Source organism: Pinus tabuliformis, chromosome 6 (assembly GCF_031772625.1).
Source record: "Pinus tabuliformis cultivar Carrire ecotype Pingquan chromosome 6, CPIR1, whole genome shotgun sequence".
NCBI lineage: Eukaryota > Viridiplantae > Streptophyta > Pinopsida > Pinales > Pinaceae > Pinus > Pinus tabuliformis.
The window spans coordinates 80,923,783-80,948,753 of record NC_142292.1 but is presented as its reverse complement, the minus strand read 5'-3'; the positions used below and the strand labels follow the sequence as shown (position 1 = coordinate 80,948,753).

Sequence of the window (24,971 nt, the reverse complement as noted above, 5' to 3'; positions counted from 1 at the left end):
ATTGATGAATTTCATAATATGACTATATGTATGTAAGATTTCTTGAAGGCATGATCTTGTTTTAAGATGGTTTTACTCACACATATGTGTTGAGATAACTGATATGTACTTGAGTGTAAGTAGGTGACAATTGTAGCATTATGTCTAATGACTACAAGTTGACTATGAATTATGACATGATTGTTAGTCTTGGTAAAGGTTGATTTCAAATTAGTAGATATGTTTTCTTGATCTTTGGAAAATGTGGTTGACATGTGTGTTTAGTTACAAGGAAGTGTGATTGGCACAACAAGGTAAGATAATTGGTATATTGTTACATTTATTTATGCACTGACAATTATGTGTTATGGAAGTATGATACAGAGAATTGCATGGCAAAGAAATTTCCATGGAATCTTGAAGAAGGCTCAGGTTGAGCTTTCCCTTGGAAGCACAGGGAACCCATGGGGATTGAGTCATGGTGTCTGTTGAGAGTCTTGTGCTTTCGATACCTTGTCATTTGCTTGCGCTTGATTTGCAATTTTGTTATGTCTAGTGCATAATCGTGCCACTTTGCTTGCGGTGTCGTTTTGTTATTTGTTTTCATGATTTTCTTCTCGTTTGTTTCTTTTTCTTTCCTTTTATGCTTTGAGGGCCTTGGGAATTGGTTAGGAAAGAAGAAAGTTGACGAAACTCTGGGAGATCTGTGTGGAACCCAACATGTCACAAAAGGCTTAGATGAAGTTCACACATGTATAAGGGAAGATGAAGGTAAGACTATCACAGTCGACTAACTTGGTTGGGTCTGTTAATGTAAATGGATGGTGGTAGGACAATCATGAGAAAACTAACAGGAAAGTTAAAGTGAATGGATGTGAGGCATCTGAATCCTTGGCTATCTTGGGAACGGTTTTTCTCAATGTCGTGCATGTTGTGCATGGATAAAGGGAATTCTCTTAACCTTGACTTTATGATATTTGGTAATTATGTTGTGATCATGTTTATGTTAATGTTTATATAATTATGTTAATGTGTGTGTGTGTGTGTGTGTGTATATATATATATATATATATATATATATATATATATATATATATATATATATATATATATATATATATATATATATATATATATATATATATATATATATATATATATATATATATATATAAATACATACATACATATATATGTATGTATGCATACCGTTGTCTGACAAAGTCATCAGGAATCGTTCTTGTGGAGGAATGATTGCTTATGCAAGTGAATGGCTCTACCACCTCTGCTAGAAATATTGTATCTGCGACAGTGCACCTTTCATTTGTTAATTTTTGTTCTACTTGAGTGATTTTCCATTGAACTGATTGAGGGGTGATATATTGATATCTAGTTGTTGAGCTCTTAGCCCACACCTACGTTGTAGAATGACCCCATTCCTGGTAATATGAAACACCTCGTTGTACCCTTTCTCACTGACGGGGCATGTCACTTGGTAGTTAGGGAGATCGCATTAGAGATGTTGACCAAGAGCCACCTAGAGCCACAAGTGATAGGTGTCATTTTCACCGAGAAGCAGACAAGTCTATCATTGGAAAGGAAATTGAATATTGATGAGCCGAACAAGACTTTGCTTGACATATTAAGTTCTACCTCCTTGAGGTCTCGAAGCACCCAGTTTGGGGATCCTTGCCAACAAATAGTGATGCCAATAGGGGAGCATGGGAGTAAAAAATCTTTAGTAGGACTAGACTTCGCGACCCATCGGAGGAGATAGAGGTCCCCACTAATAATCTCTCAGAGTTACTAACAAACAAACCAAACACAATTACATTTCGATGCCTCTTGGAGTTTCTTTCTTTTGGAGGTGGCTTGCCAAGGAGGGAAGAGATCTTGTATGAAAAGTTTTGCTTCAACATGACCGCATTCTCATGAAACCATTATAGATATTCCCATAAATAGATCTAACTTTTCAAAATCGCTAGGGAGGTTGAGGAAAAAGGTTGGAATGAAACTAATGTGCTCTAGAATCCCCTAGAAGTGGAATTCAAAATTCCCATGCACCTTCACAGAATGCATGATGAGGAGAGGATGCCAATGACTCTCTTCCTCTGGTAGCCTAAGAAGAGGATATTCCATGCGCCTAGCTAACACAATGTGTTCATCCCCAAGGAGGTGTCCCATAATTGATTTGAATGCCAAACAAAATAGTTAATTTCCAACTCCATGAGTGTAGTATTAAATTGAATGCATGCCCCCTTTCGCCAATTATGATTTTCCCCGGTGTGAAATCTCGAGGTGACATGCTTACCTTGCAACCTAGTACACCTCCCATTCAATTTATTTGGTCCATTGGTATCATCTGCCATGTTCATCAACATCCCTTGCTCCCATAAATTAATTGTCAATCACGCAGAGTATAGAAACTGAGTGTGGCTTTCGATGCTTCGGATTGATATGAATGATGACTTAATGGGGTGTGTTGGTACCTCCCTTAGGTGTGTAAGCTGGTGGGAAGGATAAAACACACCTCCCCACCTTTTGCATCCCTACCACTCCATCTAGGGACTTTATAAAGATAATTGTTAATCTTAATCCCACTATGAGAAAAGGAGATGGAGGGACAAGAAAATACTCACTATTAAGTTGCCATTTGTAAATGGCCATATACTATGGTAAAAAAATAAGAGGAAATGCAATCTTTAATAAGATAAATATATTGCAACCATTTTCGTATGCTCATAATTACATTCCCATAAGCTAGGGAGTGTAAAAATCCATTTCCTTTTTTTGTTTTCTATGAATAAATTTAAGGTAAGTCTTTATGAAATATTGGAATGACTAAGCAAACACTAAATTTAAAGATTAAGATATGTGAAAAACAAGTGTGTCTTTTTATTCCTAGGTGACAGAAGGAATGAGCTAACCCAAACAAGTCATAATCAAGAGCGTCAAATTTAAAGATTAAGATATATGAAAAACCAATATGTCTTCTTATTCTTTAGCAAAAGAAAGAATAAGCTAACCTAGACAAGTCATAATCAAGATTTTAATTGCTTGCTCCATGACTAGGTTTAACAACCCTGTGAAAAACTAGTATGTCTTCTTAAGAAAGAGTGAGCTAACTTAGACAAGTCACAATCAATAATTTAATTGATTGCTCCATGACTATGTTTAACAACGTCGATCATTACCTAACACATAATAAACAAAACAAAATAAGTCTCATTGGATATGTAATTTATTCAAAATCTATTGTTGGCAATGTACAATAATATTTAAATATCAATAATTGGATATTGAATTATTCAAAATTATTTTTGGCAAAGTAGATGGGAAACCACTTAGTTAATTGTGCATAATAATATTAAAATATTAATCATGTAGGTAGTGGTAGTGGAAGGGCCAACCATTGGACTCTAAAAATGTGGTTGCATGTTGCATGATGATAAAACCTTGTTGATGGAAATGATAGGTCTTGAACTAATTAGAGGCATAAACTAACAATTATAAGAAAAAGAACATGTTAATAGACAAATTTAATTTCTTTAATACTGGGGTAAAGGATATGGTGACAAAAACTCAAACATTTTAATAAAAACTTTGATGTCAACAACTATAGTGGGAGTAAATGCATAGCCAAAAGGTACATGGAAGTGAGCATGATGCCAATAAGTCTAAGTCCCATTACAATTAAAAATAAAAGGTGCATAACTAGCTAGAAATATTTTAAGCAACATAGATTTAAAATTTTGTAAATTTAGCATTTTACAATTACACCAATTACAATTTAACATGATGTTTTTAGAAAACACTCTAGTATAAGAATAAAGTGATGTATAAGAAGAAAACCCAGTATAGGGTTTCGTGGACAATCCTATTTATAAAGAATAAAAAAAATAAAGATAATTAAGTATATGAAGAAAACCCTAATCGAGAATAAAAAAATAAAGATAATAAGTATAAGAAGAAAACCCTAATCAGGAATAAAAAGAGTAAAGATATTGAAGTATAAGAAGAAAACCTCTGCAAGTTGAAAGTAAGTTATAGAAATAATAGGGGAAGAGGAAGAAGAGGTACCTCTTTCTGATTATCAGGAGAAAGATGCTAAATAATTGTTTCTAGATCTACACTCAGCTCAGAAATATGCATTATTAGATAAATTCTAAGATCTGCTTTTAGATCTAATGTATATCACATATAGAAATTCATTAGGTCAACATTGTATTAAATTCTAGACACACCCACCATCAACTCCTCCCCATAAATTTATGCCTAAAACCCACTAAAAGCTAAACCATATATAAATCTACTAAATCATACCTCATAAATTTGAACGGCTCTTATCTACTCTATTAAGTCTACAAGTTATTAGATCTAACCTGATAAAACTTCATTAAACCCCACACATAGATATTGTTCATTGTAAAAGCAAAAGATATCGTTGATGAGAAAGGAAAGGGATTTCAAACCGGTGAATCATGAGTATATGGATGACCATACTTGTTTTGCAGTGTCTTGTTTTTTTGAAATTTACTTTTTATTTTTATTTTTGTTATTTTAATATTTAAATTAGTCAATGGCTAGGTTAGTGTAATGACTTGGCTTGTCCTTTGAAAATGAGAGTGCCATTTACAGGTTTGTTCGTAAATCCCTCTCTCTCTCCATTTACACGATTGTGCGAGTGCCATTTACAGGTTTGTTCGTAAATCCCTCTCTCTCTCCATTTACACGAAGCACAATCTTGCATACGCGTTTCTATTTTTCAAAATTAGTAAGTCACTCGACAAAGAAAAATTAGAAACGGAATTAATTCAATTTTATGAATTTTTTTCACTAATAATTTAACTTTTAGAAATTTTTTTACTATTAAATCAATTTTATAATTTTTTTTTACAAGGAAATTATAATTTTTATTTTTTTTTTGTTTACTGATTTTATTTCTTCAATAATTTATACACACGAGTGAGACTATATTGTTGAAGTGGAAGATGCTTACATCACCTCTGTTTCAATGGCTATGGATCATAACATGAGATATTTTTGAATATTTGGTATTTTATTTGGCTAAGAGAAGTTGAAAAATACTAAAGCAATAATCAAAAGCAAAGTAAAAAACCACAGAAGGAAAAAGGCCTTAAAACAAGACTTGAAATCAACTAATAATCAGAGTTTGAATATACTTGTCCTAAATGAAATTTGAGATGAAATGTTGCAGGTTCAAGTAAATTGTTGTACTATAGTGTTAAATATTATTAATATTTAGCACTATTAATATCATTATTTTTCTACCAAAATATTATTTTCAGTTTGTTTATATCTAGATTGGAACTCTTTCCAAAATAACTTAGAAAAATTAGTTCTTCCTTTGAAATCAACACTTTTCCCGAAAAAAAAGTTAGTTCTTCCTTATTCAAAGCATGAAATCAACACTTTTCTTCCTAAAACCTGTTTGTAAGCTTTTAGATCAAACATTTCTTTACTGTTATCACCTTTTAAGTCGTTTAATTAATTGTGTGTACATATTTTCTTATTCTCCGTTTCAGGGATTTGAGCTGGAAAACAGAGTCGTTACAATGCTTGACCAGAGTAATTCCCATACAGCCTGAGAGCCGTTACAATGGTTGAGCAGAGTCATTCCCATACAGCCGTTACAATGCTTGAGCAGAGTCATTCCCATACAGCCCAGTACTGTGATTCCAGCGCAACGGAACGAAGAGTCACTGTGATTCCAGCGCAAGGGAACGAAGAGTCAAAAGCTTCCCCAGTGATTTCGTAAAGGATGGATAACGGAGATAAGATAACCAGAATTTACACCAATAAAATGGTTGTTTACTTTAGTATTATGTCCAAAAATCTACCGGCTTTCGATTCCGGTCTCTGCGGGAAGTTACATTGTACCTATATTCTGGTGAGAAACCGAAGCCGAAGTATAGGTCACTGGAAAGCCAAAAATATGAAGCATTTGCGGCTCCACCATCAACAAATTCATTGATTTTTAAGACTCCCGATTTAAATTCGAGTCCTCAAAGAGTGCCGGGATTGGAATATGTGAATTCTCTTTCCAAATCAAAACAACAACGTCCTGCTTCAGGTATTGTCTCAAATCTAGCGAACGTTGGATCTGAACTTTTTTTTTGCTTGCTACTTGCTACTTCTTACATGTGTAGATGCTGCGTATCAATATATATTAGTATTTAGGATTATTTTGAAAAGATGTTCATGTTTAAAAAGATGCTTGTTTAAAAGATCTGAAACTAGGCTGAAAATTGAGCACTTTGCAGGGAGAGATTTTGAATTTAGTCCACCGACTGCACTTGGTTATTAATAAAAGCAGTACAATTCAATTCGAGATTGAGAAATATGAAGTATACGAGCTTTTGGGTGAATTAGGTTTCTGGGACGACTCTTCACGTTTCGGTTTGAGCAATTAATCCTTCTTGACTTCAGCAAAGAATCGCCTCTAACAACGAATTGCCTAATACTTGTTACGCCGTAAGGCGTTTCCCTATGAAAAGAACTCCCTCCAATGCCACCTGTAAGCCTTTGATTTAAATGTTAGACGATAGAAATCACGTGTACCATCCGATTAAAATCTGGTATGATTCAGTTACGGAGATTTTCTTATGGCATCAATTCTGCAGGTTCTTTTGAGCTAGGCGTTACGGGTACTCCAACCGTTTGACAAAAATAGCCTTCATGGGAGCCCGGAAAAGGCTCTCTTACAGCGGTCTTGATTCATTCTCTTCTGCAGATGGGGGTTTGGTTTTCTGCTTCCTCGCCCATGTTCCACCCCAAAAGCAGGGAAAAGTTCAGATAATGTGGCACCTTCTGAAGCAGAGGAAGAGCCACGGCACCTTGGGAACCATTCCCTGAGGTCTGGAGTGGTGATACCAATCCTCGGCCTCCCCCTGGGCTTACAAGAGTGAAACCTTGCTCACCTACTGTCTGTATGAGACCGTTCTTATTTTCTTGTTTGCAGGTAAGTGAACAGTTCTCAATCCAAGTTTGAAGGTGGTTTGAAATGGTTTTCCCATAAATCTCTTAGCTCCAAGTCATCTGCAAGATTGAAATCATGGTTGCTAGTCAAGATGGATTTCTTCTTTTACAGCAGTGTTTGGTATTGAATTTCCTCAGTCTATCCAAGATTTATGAGCTGTGCAATCAATCAATTAAAGGAATTTCTGATTTGATCCTTACATTTGTACCATAATAAGATTATCTTGTGTTAATGATGAAACATACGTAGATTAACTCTGAACTCAATTATTATGCTTTCAGATTTGGCTAGGACTAAAGGAAAAGGAAACCACTGTTTGATGTGTTGAATCTAAGTTTGTCTATTTTGTTATCCACCAATTTCCCATTTCAAGTACTTTAGTGTGTCGCTACTGCTGTTTATGGCCTCAAACTTGATAATGCTGGGCTCCTAAAAAAACTGTTTGTCTGCTCAGATCTCTATACTGTCATTAGATGAAGAGACTGGCTTTCACAATACAGGAAATGCAGTCATCTCTTCATGAAAGCAATGATGGGAGTGAGCCAATTCATGAAATATGTGGAAGTCCATTACTGTCATCAGCATCTACTTACTCCAGTGATGATTCTGATAGTCCACATATTACCCCCGGATTGGAGATAATTATCAAGTCAAAGTATCACCATTTAAGCTGCAAATAGGCTGTGATCAACTGGGAATAAATTACAGTAAGGACTATAAGGATGACAAGGCTGATGAATTTGAGCTACTGTTTGTGGAGGGATTACCTGTGCCAGTAATGCAGATAAGTTGTTTTTCACCTTTTGGAAATGGAAGACTCTCAGATAATGAGTTCCCTTCAAAGCAGTCTTCCCCAGTTGGAGCCATAAAAAAGGATTGTGAATTGTGTCAGGTTGATTTATCTGAACTGGAAAATGATCAATGTACCCATGTGATCAGTAACAGTGGCCTACTCAGAAAAGACCATATGAATATTACAGGTTTGAAGACAGATTTCTCAAGACCAGAGGACACCCTGACAGAATCTACTGTGGCAGCTAATACTGTGCTTGATACTTCTTCCTATTGTGATGGGCATCGAAGAAAAAGGGGCAGGGTTGGTTGCAAGATGGTCAAGAAGATAAAAGTTGGTTTTTTGGACTTACACAAGCACTGCATTGATTCCAATTGCCAGGTTCAGCAGAAAGGAATACATAATATAGGGGAAGACGCAAGCTCAAAAGGTTACATGATATTGCCTGGCAGCCCGAGTGCATCCTGGAGTAAAAGTGAGGAAGATTTATTCATACTTGGGCTGTATACTTTTGGGAAAAATCTTAAAGCAGTGAAAAGATTTGTGGAAACTAAAGAAATGGGGGATATGGGGGATATATTAGCACACTATTACGGCAAGTTCTTCAATACAGAGTCATATTGCAGATGGGCAGAATCTAGAAAGACAAGAAGCAGAAAGTGTATCCAAGGCCAGCGCATTTTCTCTGGATGGCGGCAAAAGGAATCGTTGGCACGCCTTTTTCCTGACATACCTGAGCATTTGAAACATGAGATCCCAGAGGTAAAGTTTTCTCGTCAAAAATTCAATTTGTTGTGTAAACGTAAAAATGGTATGCTGTCGTTAATAATACAGCAATAGATTTAACCTAACTGATACATATGAACTGAATTTCATAATCCAGTTGGATCAGATTAATCTTCTTGGTTCTGCAATAGATTTAACCTAAATGACAAATTAACCTATGATGAGAAACATGTGGACAGCATTAAAAAAAGTGAACTCAATTCTTTGAGTAAGAAGAGTTGCTTTTTAAAATCTGCGTTATGAACTTTAAGGAATTTTCTTGCGTAGGCACATGCTGCTCCCTTGTATGTTGCCCAAAATCACGTGTACCATCCGATTAAAATCTGGTATGATTCAGTTACGGAGATTTTCTTATGGCATCAATTCTGCAGGTTCTTTTGAGCTAGGCGTTACGGGTACTCCAACCGTTTGACAAAAATAGCCTTCATGGGAGCCTGGAAAAGGCTCTCTTACAGCGGTCTTGATTCATTCTTTTCTGCAGATGGGGGTTTGGTTTTCTGCTTCCTCGCTCATGTTCCACCCCAAAAGTTCCACCCCAAAAGCAGGGAAAAGTTCAGATAATGTGGCACCTTCTGAAGCAGAGGAAGAGCCACGGCACCTTGGGAGCCATTCCCTGAGGTCTGGAGTGGTGATACCAATCCTCGGCCTCCCCCTGGGCTTACAAGAGTGAAACCTTGCTCACCTACTGTCTGTATGAGACCGTTCTTATTTTCTTGTTTGCAGGTAAGTGAACAGTTCTCAATCCAAGTTTGAAGGTGGTTTGAAATGGTTTTCCCATAAATCTCTTAGCTCCAAGTCATCTGCAAGATTGAAATCATGGTTGCTAGTCAAGATGGATTTCTTCTTTTACAGCAGTGTTTGGTATTGAATTTCCTCAGTCTATCCAAGATTTATGAGCTGTGCAATCAATCAATTAAAGGAATTTCTGATTTGATCCTTACATTTGTACCATAATAAGCTTATCTTGTGTTAATGATGAAACATACGTAGATTAACTCTGAACTCAATTATTATGCTTTCAGATTTGGCTAGGACTAAAGGAAAAGGAAACCACTGTTTGATGTGTTGAATCTAAGTTTGTCTATTTTGTTATCCACCAATTTCCCATTTCAAGTACTTTAGTGTGTCGCTACTGCTGTTTATGGCCTCAAACTTGATAATGCTCGGCTCCTAAAAAAAACTGTTTGTCTGCTCAGATCTCTATACTGTCATTAGATGAAGAGACTGGCTTTCACAATACAGGAAATGCAGTCATCTCTTCATGAAAGCAATGATGGGAGTGAGCCAATTCATGAAATATGTGGAAGTCCATTACTGTCATCAGCATCTACTTACTCCAGTGATGATTCTGATAGTCCACATATTACCCCCCGGATTGGAGATAATTATCAAGTCAAAGTATCACCATTTAAGCTGCAAATAGGCTGTGATCAACTGGGAATAAATTACAGTAAGGACTATAAGGATGACAAGGCTGATGAATTTGAGCTACTGTTTGTGGAGGGATTACCTGTGCCAGTAATGCAGATAAGTTGTTTTTCACCTTTTGGAAATGGAAGACTCTCAGATAATGAGTTCCCTTCAAAGCAGTCTTCCCCAGTTGGAGCCATAAAAAAGATTGTGAATTGTGTCAGGTTGATTTATCTGAACTGGAAAATGATCAATGTACCCATGTGATCAGTAACAGTGGCCTACTCAGAGAAGACCATATGAATATTACAGGTTTGAAGACAGATTTCTCAAGACCAGAGGACACCCTGACAGAATCTACTGAGAGCCGTTACAATGCTATACAGCCTAGTACTGCGATTCCAGCGCAAGGGAACGAAGAGTCAGAAAGCACCGGAAAATAAAAAGAATACTGTTCAAAAGCTTCCCCAGTGGTTTCGTAAAGGATGGATAACGGGGCGCAACAGCAGGGTCATATGTCTCATTTTTATTTACACCAATAAAATGGTTGTTTACTTTAGTATTATGTCCAAAAATCTACCGGCTTTCGATTCCGGTCTCTGCGGGAAGTTACATTGTACCTATCTTCTGGTGAGAAACCGAAGCCGAAGTATAGGTCACTGGAAAGCCAAAAATATGAAGCATTTGCGGCTCCACCATCAACAAATTCATTGATTTTTAAGACTCCCGATTTAAATTCGAGTCCTCAAAGAGTGCCGGGATTGGAATATGTGAATTCTCTTTCCAAATCAAAACAACAACGTCCTGCTTCAGGTATTGTCTCAAATCTAGCGAACGTTGGATCTGTTCTTATCAATGTGATATATTCTTCTGTTGTCTGCATTCTCAAAGAACCTTTTTTTTTTGGCTTGCTACTTCTTACATGTGTAGATGCTGAGTATCAATATATATTAGTATTTAGGATTATTTTGAAAAGATGTTCATGTTTAAAAAGATGCTTGTTTAAAAGATCTGAAACTAGGCTAAAAATTGAGCACTTTGCATGGAGAGATTCTGAATTTAGTCCACCGACTGGACTTGGTTATTAATAAAAGCAGTACAATTCAATTCGAGATTGAGAAATATGAAGTATACGAGCTTTTGGGTGAATTAGGTTTCTGGGACGACTCTTCACGTTTCGGTTTGAGCAATTAATCCTTCTTGACTTCAGCAAGGAATCGCCTCTAACAAGGAATTGCCTAATACTTGTAAAGAGGCTTTCAAAATAATAATGCACTCGGGCAACTCTTAATTTAGGCGCAGAAAGCTCTCACGTGGCAGGGATCAATAATCTCTAATTCACGATGAGGAGTCGTCGAGAATTGACTGAAGCACAAGGACCTGAAACGGATTAGATGATAGCGACACTTTTGTTTGTGTTCCGATGGCTTTCTTTTGATTATGCACAGCCTCAGCTTTTGAATACCCGGGGACAATTAATAATGAGCTGTACAACTGTTGGTGGGGCCACAAAGTCCGTGGAGGTAGAATTTGTTGATTTTTATAGTTTTCTTAACCGATAATTACTTTTAATGATATTCATTCAGTTGTATTTACATTTATCATTAAACAATTACATAAAAGATTTTTAATAGTAAAACAGTAGAATCATAAAGAGATAGTCAAACAAGAACATAAAATTTTTACCAAAAAAAACCGATTAAGGGAAAACCCAACAATTTTTTTCTGTAGAGAAATTGTTCACTCAACATAGATACATCTAAGTGAAACAAAAGTCAAACTTACAACCCTGGTCACACAGTCAAATTGCCTACCAGACAAGATGATCTGCTGCTCAACAAATTCGACTTCTTCTTCTCTCAGGAAAGACTCGGTTTTGTTGCCCAGGGAAGCTCATAAACTCTGCCACAAATTCGTTCTTTTATTTGCCTCAGATTTATCTTCTTTTCTTGCCTCATATTTGACTTCTTCTCAGCCTCAGCTGCGACTTCTTCTTTGTCTCAGATTTGACTTCTTGTTTTACACAATTACACAGAAGAGTAGTAGAATAGTAGAATCATAAAGAGACAGCACAATCAGAACACAAGATTTTTAGCCTAGGAAAACTCACACTCCAGCCTAACAAAAACACAAGATCTTTATCCTAAAAAAACTCATACTCATTCGAGAAAAACCCAACAACCTTTTTCCTTAGAGAAATTGTACATCTAAACAAAAGTCAAACTGGTAGCCCTGGTCACCTGGTCAAACTGCCTACTAGACAAGACAACCTGCCGCTCAACCAATTCAGCCTTCTTTTTCTCTCAGGAAAGACTCGGTTCGTTGTTGTGTGCAAATTTGTAATTCTTGTCGATGTCATGGAAATGTTGGTTACTTTCTGATGTTGTAGCTGGAGATGCCTTTTAGACATCTATGCCAAATGTAACTAGACATGAAGCTTGGACAGTGTTTGGAAATTTGCCTGAATATAATGCTGTTTCCTAGAATGCATTGGTTGCTAGATATTTGCTGAATGGGTATCCCAGATATTTGTAAAGGTCTTTCAAGAAATGGCAGAACAGGATGTTGTCTCATGGAAAGCAATGATTGTGGGATATGTGTAGAGTTGGAAGCTCTGGCACTTTCTCAGAAATGTAATTGACAGACATGGAGCCATATGTGGACAGATTTTCATGTGTGCTTCTTGCATGTGTCAATTTGGTAGCTTCGAGACATGAAAAGCTTGCCACAAATGTATAATTAGATATGGATTTCAATCTGATGGTTTTGTGGTTGCTTTCCTTATAACGTGTCTGAAACGCAAGACCATAAATGATGCACACCACGTCTATAATAGAAGGCCTAGATGAGTTGGGTTGTCATGAATGCAATGATGTTAGGATATGCAATGAATGGATTTGAAAACTAGGATCTCATTCGCTTGAAGAGATATTACATCATACTGGACAATGCTAAATTTGTGTGTATCTGGTCTTCTTGTATCCATGTAAGCTTGATGAAAAGTGGTTCAAAATACTTTCATTGCATGAGTCTGGATTATCACATAGAACCACAACTGGAGCACCATGTGTGCATGGTTGATCTTCCTCACCATTCTGGGCACCTGAATCATCTTCTTTAAAGCTGAATGGATCCCCTATGATATAGGTTCTAGAGAGTAAGCCATCGAGGCCCTTCCCATAAACGTGTTGAGGATTAAAGCCATTGCAGTGGATGAAACTTTAAAGGACAAAACTCTCAGAACCAGCAGGCCCTTACGGAAGCGGAAGATAAACTAGAGGTCATACATGATGACCTAACAAATGTTATGTTCTGATGCGAGTCTAGAAGAAGATAGAAGCAAATTTCTAGCTTGGGAAGAGGCATTATGGAGATAAAAAGCTAAGGCAGAGTGGTTGAAAGGAGGAGAATAAAACTCTACCTTTTTTCACGTGTATGACATCAATGGCCTTGTTAATTCTGTCTTTCTTTAAAGATGTTGTTAAAGTGCGTGTGGATCACTACAAGAAAATCTACAAGAAGCCAGATAAGTTGAATATTTCTGAAATTTTCCTATACATCTCTCTTTTGAACAGATTGCTCTTAGATGAGCAAAATGATTCACTCAATGCCCATGTGAGTGAAGAGTATCTTTAAAAGGTATAAAAACTCTTTTCAAGGTGATAAATCTTTAGTCATAGATGGCTGGACCATTGAGCTTTTGGAAGGCTTCTTTAAAGAGATAAGGGAATACTTGTCACTACTTGTTGAAGAACCAAGATCCATGGGGAATGACTTTCGTTCTTTCAACTCCACCTTCATTGCGAACAACCTCAATATGAATAAGCCCCTTCTCTTTCACGCAAATTGGCCCATCTCATTAACGATTATGCAGATGTGTTTACAAAATTGTGCCAAAGTAATAGCCTGAAGGCTATCATCTCTGATGAGCAGTTTGGTTTTCTTCCAGGAAGGCAGATTTTTGATATGGTGGGAATTTCCCAAGGTGCTCCACACTATTAAATCAAGGAATACTACCTCCTCCGTCATCAAGTTGAATCTCTCAAATACATATGATAGAGTGGATTCAATTTTCTTAAGATTGTAATTGATGCTTCACATAGGGTTTGATATCCACTTTGTCAATTGGATAGGTAAGTGCATATCTACAATATCATACGTTGCCTTATAAATGGGTCACCTTATTTTTTCCAGCCACAGAGAGGATTTAGTCAAGACGCGCCCTGTCACTTTTACTCTTCTTATTAGTGCCAAAGGTTCTCAGTAGAATTTTGAAGAGTCTAAACGAAGGATGACAAATAAAAGTAATTCAAGTGACCAAAGAACTCACTATCACCCATATACTCTTTGTATAGGATATTATGGTTCTTCCCGGGAGGCAAAAATGATAGGAAATGTTCTTCTTCAATGCTGTATAGCTACATGAATAAAGACCTACCTTTAAAATTCAACCATAACCTTGCACCAGATTGATGGTCCAACTTCTATTAGAATTAAGATTTTGTTTCTATTTAAAGTTACAGAATTTGAAGAGACTACAAAGTATTTGGGTTTTCACTTGAAGGAAAATAACTACTACAAAGACTGGCTATGACTATTTTTAAAGACTGAAAAAGGGCCATTTTTTTATATAACAGGTGGATATTCATAAGAGGGAGCCTGACCCTTGTTAAAGACAAGTTTGAGGTCACACCTATTTATCAGACGTCTTTTCCTTCAATACCCACAGACATACTAAACAAGATAATGAAAATGTGCTCCAGGTATGTTTGGGCAGGAATGAGAGAATATGGTGGCATACTTTTAGTTAAATGGAAAACACCATTAAGGCCTAAGAAGTAGTGAAGCTGGGGATTCAAAGTTTTCTCTCCATTTTTAGAATCGTTGGCTACAAAGGTAATGCGGAGAGTCCTCTTTATTGAAGTTTTGTGGCAGAGTGTGATGAAGTGGAAATATATTGAACCATCAATCCTGGAGGACTGGATAAGATACCCTAGAAAATCGATTTCTGGATGATCTATAGTATGGAAAGAGGTACTAAAAGACTTCTCAATCATTGGTGATCGTCTTTCCTAGCTAATTGGAAACGGACAGAAGGTCCATATTGGAACTGATTCATGGATAGGAGGCCTCCATATGTCAAGCCTCTCACAACGTTTGATTTCCCTCTTACATTTCTTAAAATTGGTTTTATTTGGAAGCATTTTATGACAGGAACAATGAGGATGCAAGCATGCAAGCCAGGTAGGACTCAACAAGGATTTGGCACTAGAGTGGAACCGATGTGTCTCTGCCCCCTAGTTGGATTATATAAGATTAAGAGATTAACCAAACAGTCTTGTATGGGTTGAAAATGAAATAGGAAATGACTACAAGGTTAATCTAAGATACCTTGCAGCTCTTAAGAAAAGGAGGAAAAGGATATTTCAAACTGGCAGCATATTTGAAAGCTTTAACCGCCCTTAAAATCTCATGATTTCTTACGACTTTTCCTCAAAAAAACAATAAAATCTTTGATCTGGGATATACTGCAAAAAAAGCTGGCGGAGTCCTGGGAGATGTCCATTATCTATGGAAAATTATGCAAGCATCAATCAGATTTCTGTTCAATGTTATTTTACTGAAGTGGTATGTAGTGCTACAAAATCTATCACTAGTGGCAAAGGGGTATGGGATGAAGGCACAGAAGAAACATCAGAAATCTGGTTGGAATATCAAGAGGTAAGATCTGAAGCACATCGACCTCTTCCATGTTTTATTTTATGGGTGGTATGGCTAACTAGGAATGAATTCCTATTCCAAGGAGCATGTAAATAACCATACAAAATCTTTTCCAAACTTAAACGAGCCTATCTACTGTTTGAGAAACCAAAAAAGGTGAAAAAGTATTAATTTGTTGTAGATCCAAGAATAGAGACATCAAGTATTCATGTGTATTTGAAGGCGCCTCAGAATATCGAGGTTCACCTTTCTGACTTCCACAAAATCAGATTTGAGTGTGTTTTGTGCAGTGGCACAATCACCTATGAAGAAATCAAGGTCTTATCTATTTTGTTGAAATTATCCATGGAAGGAGGACTCGGGTTCATCGATATTTATGGATACTATTTACTGGTGGTGGAATGGCTAAGGGGAATTAGAACGCAAAGAAATATAGGTGTATTTGATAGTTTTCAACACGTGAAAGAAATCAAATTAAGCTTCACTAAAATCCACATTTGTCACACCTATTGAGAGCTTGTTGCAAAGATCCAAGCTCTCTCCTTGTAAGACTTTTTACGATGGGGATTGCTTTGTGAGAGGTTTGAAAAATCTATATAATGGGTAGTTTGAAAAATCTATATAATGGGTAGTTTTCATTTTCGATGATCTATTTTGGAGTTTTATGGAGGTTTTGTTTGTGAACTCTATAACTGAGCTTATGCACCTTAATGTTTTGTCAAAAAATCATATGTATTCCTTATTTTAAATAATGGAAGGGATTATGTTATATTTCTTGGAAAAGCACTATAAATATATACAATAGACATTAGTCATAAAGCTAGAAATCATGGATGGTACATTAAAATATGATAAAATAATATTAGGGGCATCAATTAACATGATAAAAGACACCACAATGATCCATTACATTGACTTTTATGATTCAACTGGCCTTGATGGATCCATAGGACCCATTATGTTGTGATAAGGGAACAACATGCCCTCCCTCCTTAAGAGATTTGTCCTTTAAGCACTAAGATGATTTCAAATAGTAAGAATTCCTCTTATTTTTTCTTAGTGCTTTCCATGCTTAATTATCTATCCATCCATTTGTAATTATTATTGGTGCCAATCCTTGATAATCTAACACTACTAGGTAGTTTTCTTTTTATTCCATGTATTATCATCATTTTTCCAATTTGTTGTAGTTTTTAGTTTTATCATATACTTGTTCCTTGGCTTTTGAGTACATGAATTCCATTGGTTCTTCCATTTATTTTCTTTGAATGAGGTTACTGATATGCACTTTCCTGTATTCATTATAGGCGTTCCTAGTAATGAGGATATCAATATTGTTCCACCTTTTAAGGTTTTTCTCCATCATGCACAACATTATCATTAATCTTCCTTTCTAGTATAGTACCGTGCCCTAGCTTATGTTCTTGATCTTTGATTGTGGTCACTTCTGAGATAATACTATCATATTTTGTCTTTAACCATGATCTCTACTTCAAGTTTAAGAAATTTGTGGCAGCCTTGTTATATCTTCTATTCCTTCCCCTTTTGAAACTGAATTATTGTACCATCTATCAACTTTGTTTATCCATCTTCAAGTCCTTTTTGAATTTTTATTTGTCTTCATCTCTATTTAAGGCTTCATCAAACTTATAACATATTCCCTCTTCAACTCTCTTGCTCATCTCATCAAGTATGAGCTTTGGTTCGTTAACCTCAACAACCTTTGATAATTACTCCCTAGAAGATTAAATCTACTAAATTAAAAACATGGATGAGAATTTAACACTTAATAAAATATAACGACAAAAGCAAAATGATCGCACCAATTTCATACACATGCATACATAAATTTTCCCTTCAAAATCTGTTGTTTCTCTAATTTAATTCTACAACATACAAGGGCTCCCTTCTTGGGGTAATGGCCATTTGAGGAAAAATACTAATGCAACAAGAACTTGGAATTAATTCAATTGATCAAACCATTTGTACTTCGATTTGCTAGCTGATTTGGACCCATCGCTTACCGCCCCTTTCACTCTTCTTCACACCCTGCACACTGGAATGAATATCCTTCACCCAATCACCGAGTTCTAACACTCCCCGTTTTGTGTTCAAAGATGTGTATTCTCCCTTAGACTAGCCTTCTTTTTAAAAGTTCGAGTTATTGATTGAATCCACAACCATAATTTCCAAAGTGATTGATGGTTGAGATTAGATCTCAAGAACACTTTAGATCAATGATTGAGATTCATCTAATTCATTTATGTAAATAACCATTGTATTTCATTATATTAACTCACTGTATCTTTTAAAAGCCATTTACTTTAATTAATTAATTGCTAAGATTAAGGGTCAATTAGGTGACTTTCACATGCCTAAACACAGGCTTCTTTGGAAGTACCTTCCCAAGCTATTCTTTTTTTTTAATCTAGGATAATTGGTAACTGGTGAGAGTTATCCTGAACAGGCCTAGGATCAAATCCAACTGGCTGCCACTATAAACCTAGGCTAGGTGCAACAGCCTACAAGCCGCACACAATAGCAATTAACTTATGCCTCAACAAGAGCCGAGATGTCTGCTCGGGGGTCACCTACTCTTCTAGCCAAGACACAATAGGCCATATACTCAATGAGATTTGAACCTCCATCTCGTGGGTTTCACCCAGCGAAACTTACCATTAAACCCCATATCAACACTCCCTCTTAGTGAGGAAGGCAATATCTCCTTCAGTAGCAAGGTAACCCTTGCCTCCCAAGGCAAGAAGTTAGATGCTCCATCCAACCTATCCTCAAATCTAAGACTAGATGTTGCCATTTCTAGATTCGACAATAACTTTCTTGTGCTAAGTCATAGCACCCACAAGAAAAAAGAATGCTACTGGTTTGTAGATATGTAAGATTTCTTATGATTATGTGTTTCGGTCCTTTGAAAACCCCCACAAAAAAATATTTTATGTCAAACCTTCAATTGGTAAGGTCTCCCTCTGTTCCTCTGAAGGATGACCTCCACTAATCAGTATTGGCTGCATTGATAGCTTTGTTGGCACTTATAGATATCATGCCCATGTACCCGCTGTACATTGTAGTTGTTGTCACCATGCTACTACACTACATGTACAAACTAGTATGAATTTACAGCCCAAACTTCTCTTCTATCAACCTCCACGCATCATTCGGCTTTTGTGGCTACTATATGGAACTCTGTGGCTATGTATAATAGTGTATGGTTACCCCTGCACACTAACGACTTCATGCACATGATCTAATGGCTTTCAGTGTTTGCATCCCTTAACTTGGCTATTGTTGGGATCTTTTTACATGTCTCGGACTTGGTGACAATCCTTTCGTGTTTTCTACACGCAGATTGGCAGCTAGAAGTTGTATTTATTTACTTTTAGCTCGTGCGCTAGCCCATCACGACCTTTTTTTGTCAATTGCACTTGATGCCTATGGCTACAATCCACTTTTTATGTTTCAAACTCATTTGTTTTTCGCCATACAACCTTAGTGGAAGCTGGAAGCCCCCACCACCCACCCACCCCCTTTTTCTTTTTCTCAATCACCATATGGTTAGCCTTTACTACAAAGTTGGACAACTACCACTTTGATATCTATCTTAGGCATTGTATGACATATGGCCAACCTTGAATGCAATTTTTTGCCTAGCTGCGTCTGCCTATGGCTTGATTTGTACAATCTTTGACTCCTGCACGAATATCTCTTGTACATTAACTTCTGGTTGATTCTTTTTGTGCTTTGTGGATCAATCTTCTTGTGCAACTCTTATAGATTAGTCTTCAGAAGTTGTGCTTTGATACCATGCTAATTTCTAACCCCAATGATTTGGTTAATTGCTTCCCAATAGATTAGATCTATTGACCCAAAAAAATGTGTAAGATTTTAACATTTAAATAGAATATAACAACTGAAGGGAAATGATTACACCAATCTCATACACATGTACAAATAATTTCTTCCCTTCAAAATTTTTTGTTTCATTAATTAAAGTCTATAGCATACAAGGGCTTTGTTCCTAGGATAATGGCCCTATGAAGAAAAATACATGTGACCCAACAAAATGGGTAACCCCATAGGAGAAAACTTTTGTCCTCCACTTGATAGCCAACCGGTCAGCCAGAAAACCAACAACCCCTGAGAGCCACCATTATTGACGATATGCCATATATCTCCCCCACTTGCATTAGCGATGTGTTTCTTACCCATCTAGATTAGCATTTGGGCAAAGGTGGGCAACCACTCACAAGGTATTTTGATCATTTTGCATTTGAGTGCTTATACTTGTTTGTCTTTGGGCATTTAGTATGGATTATGGGGTGATCTGGATGATTAGCAGACCTTGATTGCATTCTTGATCTCTCACCTTACTTGGGGGTTAATCTTTGATCCTAGTCCGTTGGGACTTTCCTTAAGGACCACTAGGTTATAGGAGGGGCACACTTGGAAAACCATGATTGAGATAACATGTTCCATCTTCCCTATGTCACACTTAACACCTTCCATCCTACACTACAAGTCCATATCTCTCCTCCATTCTTTGGGTACAACTTGTCATTGGTTCTTCAAGACTCGGCACTCATATGTTCACATACCTTGAGTAGGGCCCAAATTTTTTTTCCGGGAGGTTGATGCTACTAAAAGAAACAAAAAGAAATGTTAAAATGCAAAAGATGGCCAAGAATAGAAGAATTAGCGGGTGGGAAAAATCCTAGCATGAACTCTACCTTCCAAATATGTCTATCACCCAATTCCTGAGCACATGTTGCTCCATTTTATCATAGAGGAGCCCTTGCATGTCCCAACCCCGATGAGCGATAAATTGACTCATCTTAAAGGGATAATAAAATTTCTACTTCATACAAAGCAAGCTCTAACCCTTGAGCTATAAGTGGTAATACAAGGGAAAATCAAGAAGTAAAAGGCACACAAGAGGGGTGGAAAAACCAAGGTTGAAATGGTAACTCATGCATTTACGAATGCTCCCTCCTCACATCTATACACTCAGGACGTGGATACCCCCATCATTTGGCACCCTTGACCATGACACTTGGCAATTAAGTCTTATCCCCTCTGTTGCCACATTACTATTCACTAACACCTAATAATTGAGGGGTGGACTAGGGAAATGCTACTTCCCCTTAGTGTCTGGAAGCGCCTAATAAGGTTGACCTTTAGCCACCCCTACTTAGGGAAAAACACCTTTGCAAGTTCAGGGCCCTGATTTTAATAAGGGATCCTTGTTTGAAGTATTAAATTTTCCTTCACATTCAAGTTTGGTTCACTAAGATGCATTATTGATCTTTGTCCCTAATGACTAGTTTCTTTCACTAGAATCCATGTTGTTCTTGTTAGGTGGTTCTGTAGCCCAAGTGTTGGGCACCCTCCCCACATGCACCCCGACCCTTTCGAGGAGTACATTGGCACAAACAAGTGAAGCATTGAGAGTAAGGAGCCTCCTAGCAACATCATCAATGACATATGTCCCAAAGCACCCCCAGTGCCCAAGACATTGGTTGAATTTGACCCAAGTTTGAGGATTCTTAAGGATGGCACAACTGGACCCAGCATGCCCCTAGGCTGGTCTTGACACAACTAGACCTAGCATGCCCCCAGGTTGGTCTTGACACAACTTGAAGGAAAACAATTGATTAAGAGCCCAGATGAGGATGATCTCACACTAAGAGACTAGGGAGGGTTTGTTGCACCAAAGGAAGCCCTAACACTGGAGGAGGCCACTTCCAATAGTTGGAGACCTATGGAAACCACTTTGTGGCACCCCAACTGGATCTTAGGACCCCAACTCTCGAATCATGAACTTCACAGGAATCTACACCTTCTTGGACACCTCATCACCCTTGGACATGGCATTTGGAGCATTTACTATTGATGACATTAGCATGAGAGTGCCTGCAACTCACATGTGTGGACAAATTAGGGCACATTTTGATATAGCTAGTCTGTTGGCTTGTAATTCTAGGACATTTTAGCATCAAACTTGTTTTAGGGTCTTTGTTAGGCTTACTATTAGTCCTAATCCTCATATAAATAGAGGATAGGCTCATTGTATTGGATCATCATCACTTGTGACTTATTTTGGCCCTCTTAGAGATTTTCAATCTTTTTGTTTTCTTGTGGAGATGTGACTTTATAGTGTATTTTTCTATTTGGAGCTATTTCTTTGGTCTCGAAGATGTTATTTTGGAGCAATAAAGGCTTGTTCATGCATTCTATCTTGTAAGTGTACTTTGGATTTGATATTTTTTTTTGTGGGTGTCTAATATATGGAATGGTTGATTATCTAGGGTTTCTAATTTGCTAGTTATTGTTGAAAATCATTGTATTGAATCTAGATGATAGCATTGTATGCATTACTCACCCATAGAATGTGAATGGCAATCCCATTGGTGAATCTTTAAACTAGCTCTCCCAATTGACTTTGCTCCCTCACAAAAGTGATAGCTAGGGTTTTGAAACCTAGGGTTTTATTATTCCCTTACTCCTTGCCAAAATTTAGCATATTTTACACTCCCATAGACTCCATCATCCCAAGGGCTAGACCCTAGCCTTGGTAACTTTGTTGATCACCTACAAAACTTCACTTAAATCACATTATGTCTCTCTAAATCTGATTTTTGACCCCTTGAGGATAAGATGCTAGCTAGCGCTAGGGCATGAAATTTTACTAGGGTTGAAGACTTTGACTTGTGGAAGGATTCAACATTGGAAGAGTGTTGGTTGCATCAAAATTAGCCCCTTGTAGTGGCTAATCTATCCATTTCAAAGCTAAATTCTTTATGTCCTAGGTAGATCTTGCTCCAGAAAAACCCTAGTTTTCCCTTCTCGTTCCTTAATTTGAAGGTATTGATTGTTTGGAAGCCTTTTCTTTGCCTTGTGACTCTAGGTTGATCCTTTTGGCTTGCTATTTCTAAAGCTCTATATCATTCATCCCCTGAACAGGCCTCATTAGAGGAAGCGAATTGCCCCATCATGCTTGATGAGCCTTGTTCTTAGGAAGAGTTGTCCTCTACAAACCTATCTTGTCACCTTATCCCTTGGATTTAACATCTCTCATGGATGACCTAATAAGGGCAAGCCTCCCTAGTGGTGAAAGTACATAAATGAGCATGAGGTAGTGGCTATGGTGACAGTGGGCCACACCTCATTGTTGTCCCTTCGTCTAGTTTTTGTCTTGTGAGCCCTAGATTTTGAGGCAACGCCTTTGGTGTTGTTGCCTGGGAGTATATTAGTCAACCTCTTGGTGGGTTTAAAGATTAAACTTCACCTTTCTTTGAAGAGAAAAATTCATAATGAAAATCTGGATTCTCTTCTAGTGACTCCAACAGAACTTGACCATGGAACTTGGAAGTAGCTACTTAAACCCCCTTAACTTATCATCGAAGAAATGGTGAGTCTCCTGGTTTCTTTTTATGGATAGGGTAAGTTGTGTCCACTATCCCCCTGAGGTGGCATTGAAGGTGACTATTTGAGGGCATTTATTTCCCCTCCAATGACGTTTGATAACTTTTGGAGAATTGACCAATCCCTTTGCCTCCAAGATCATCACTCCCTACAACTTTGCAATTGGATATGTCCTTTGGCAATATACCATCACCTTTGTTCTTATTAGGGTTTGTAAACTTGTGTTTATTATCCTTATTACAAGTGCTTTTTATGCCTCTCCTTTGACTTTTATAATTTATCTTCTTTATTTAGCATTACAAAGTATTTTGAGAATTATCTGAAGTATTAAAATGCATTGCTATTGAAGAGCGTGTCAAAATAAGTTTTGAGAAGTGCATCCCTATCTAACACTGATATATTATAGAACAAAATGTTCAAAGATCATTAAAGTATAAACTAATTTGCCCTTTTCTTTTCTAACTTCAGTGATTTGTCGAAACATGATTTTGATCTCTATTTTCTTGGACATTTTGATGCTTTAAAGCTTATTCGTGTTATTAGTTCAGACATATCTTTGACTGCTTGACTGTTGTGTATGTCTTATTTTAAACTTTCCTTAAAAGCTTATTCTGTGGAATTCTGAAATTTTAGGAAACACTCCTGATGTCTCTGAATCATGATTTAGTCAAAATCATTTATTTATAGACCAAATTGCTGTTGTGCTATTATTTTCTTCTGTTTGGCAATTTATAGAAGATTCTCTCGAGTATTGGGGTTTTTCCGGACAGGTCTAACCCGTAGAAAATCTTCTGGTAAATTCAAACCTTGTATTCATTTGGGTTGTTTTGAACTAGAATCTTTTGTATGACCAACATGCTAGAAAATTCACTGGCATGAAATATTCACACTTTCTTTAACCATTTCTCCAACTATTTGCTATTTAAATTTTCATTTGCTTTTAAATAAGAAATGAAAGTTTCTTTATTTGCGCATGCAGTGGCAGTGTCCTATGTGCAAGGAGAATTATTCAATGGACAGCATCATTAATTTTGTAAGTAATTTATTGCAATTTTTTGATGGGAACAGGATGATAAAGGAACATCAAATTTATGCTAATTCCTAACCTGTCAAAACTTTATGATTATCTAATATGGCAGATGAAAAACTACTCTAAGGACGTAACTGAAGTTGAGGTGAAACCAGATGCTTCTTGGTATCCAAAGGTTGAAGGTTATGCCAGTCTCCGTGAGCATTGGCATCAGCCAGATAGATCAATGATTATCTCAATTGGAAAAATTACACATCAGCAGGGAAACTTGAACCATATTAAATGTGAGAGTATTGCCTTTAAAAATTGGAATAAAGAGGAATTGAGATGGTATCCAAAGCTCGAAGGTTATGCCTGGCTCTATGAGCCTTGGCATCGGCCAGATAGATCGATCATTATTTCAATTGGAAAAATTACACATCAACAGGGAAGCTTGAACCAGGTTAAATGTGAGGGTATATTTGAAAGTCAGTTGCCTTTAAAAATTGGAATAAAGAGGAATTGAGATAGTTATTTGGGATTAGGTGGTGCTATCTTATCATCTACAGCAAATACTATGCCATGGATGGAAAAAGGGGAATACAAAAATCGTGCGAGCCATCAGCTACAGTGCGACGGATACAAATGGAGATGATGAAGATCCAAGTATTAATCAAGAAGGAAGTGAGGACCTTGTCAGGGAATATAAAAACTGTGCCAGCCATCAACTACAGTGCAAATGATACAAATGGAGATGATGAAGATCCAAGTATCAATCAGGAAGAAAGTGGAAGTGAGAACCTCGACTTTTCAACAAATAATGATGCCAGGTTTTG

The 24,971-nt window shown here is 37.1% G+C and overlaps 1 protein-coding gene across 4 annotated transcripts; it reads left to right on the top strand.

Annotated features, from left to right (window-relative positions):
• The first annotated feature begins 5,531 nt into the window (after nt 1-5,531).
• On the top strand, nt 5,532-24,731 carry LOC149257359 (uncharacterized). 4 transcript variants are annotated; one of them, XM_089414105.1, is made up of 6 exons: nt 5,532-6,073; nt 6,264-6,517; nt 6,624-6,961; nt 7,434-8,534; nt 24,106-24,159; nt 24,266-24,731. In XM_089414105.1, exons 4-6 carry the CDS (start codon nt 7,758-7,760, stop codon nt 24,659-24,661), a joined length of 1,227 nt encoding a protein of 408 aa, XP_089270231.1. In that variant the 5' UTR covers nt 5,532-6,073; nt 6,264-6,517; nt 6,624-6,961; nt 7,434-7,757; the 3' UTR covers nt 24,662-24,731. The 4 variants fall into 4 exon arrangements, with proteins under 4 accessions (XP_089270231.1, XP_089270239.1, XP_089270234.1 ...); XM_089414113.1 differs by lacking the exon at nt 6,264-6,517; XM_089414108.1 differs by having other exon boundaries at nt 6,264-6,961.
• The last annotated feature ends 240 nt before the right edge of the window (nt 24,732-24,971 follow it).

What these genes read in the sequence shown, in the direction of transcription:
- LOC149257359 (XM_089414115.1), top strand. Translation starts at nt 7,758, where the DNA reads ATGCAGATAAGTTGTTTTTCACCTTTTGGAAATGGAAGACTCTCAGAT. An exon ending in TGAAACATGAGATCCCAGAG is followed by an intron (nt 8,535 to 24,105) that starts GTAAAGTTTTCT and finishes TTGCGCATGCAG; the next exon opens with TGGCAGTGTCCTATGTGCAA. An exon ending in TGGACAGCATCATTAATTTT is followed by an intron (nt 24,160 to 24,265) that starts GTAAGTAATTTA and finishes CTAATATGGCAG; the next exon opens with ATGAAAAACTACTCTAAGGA.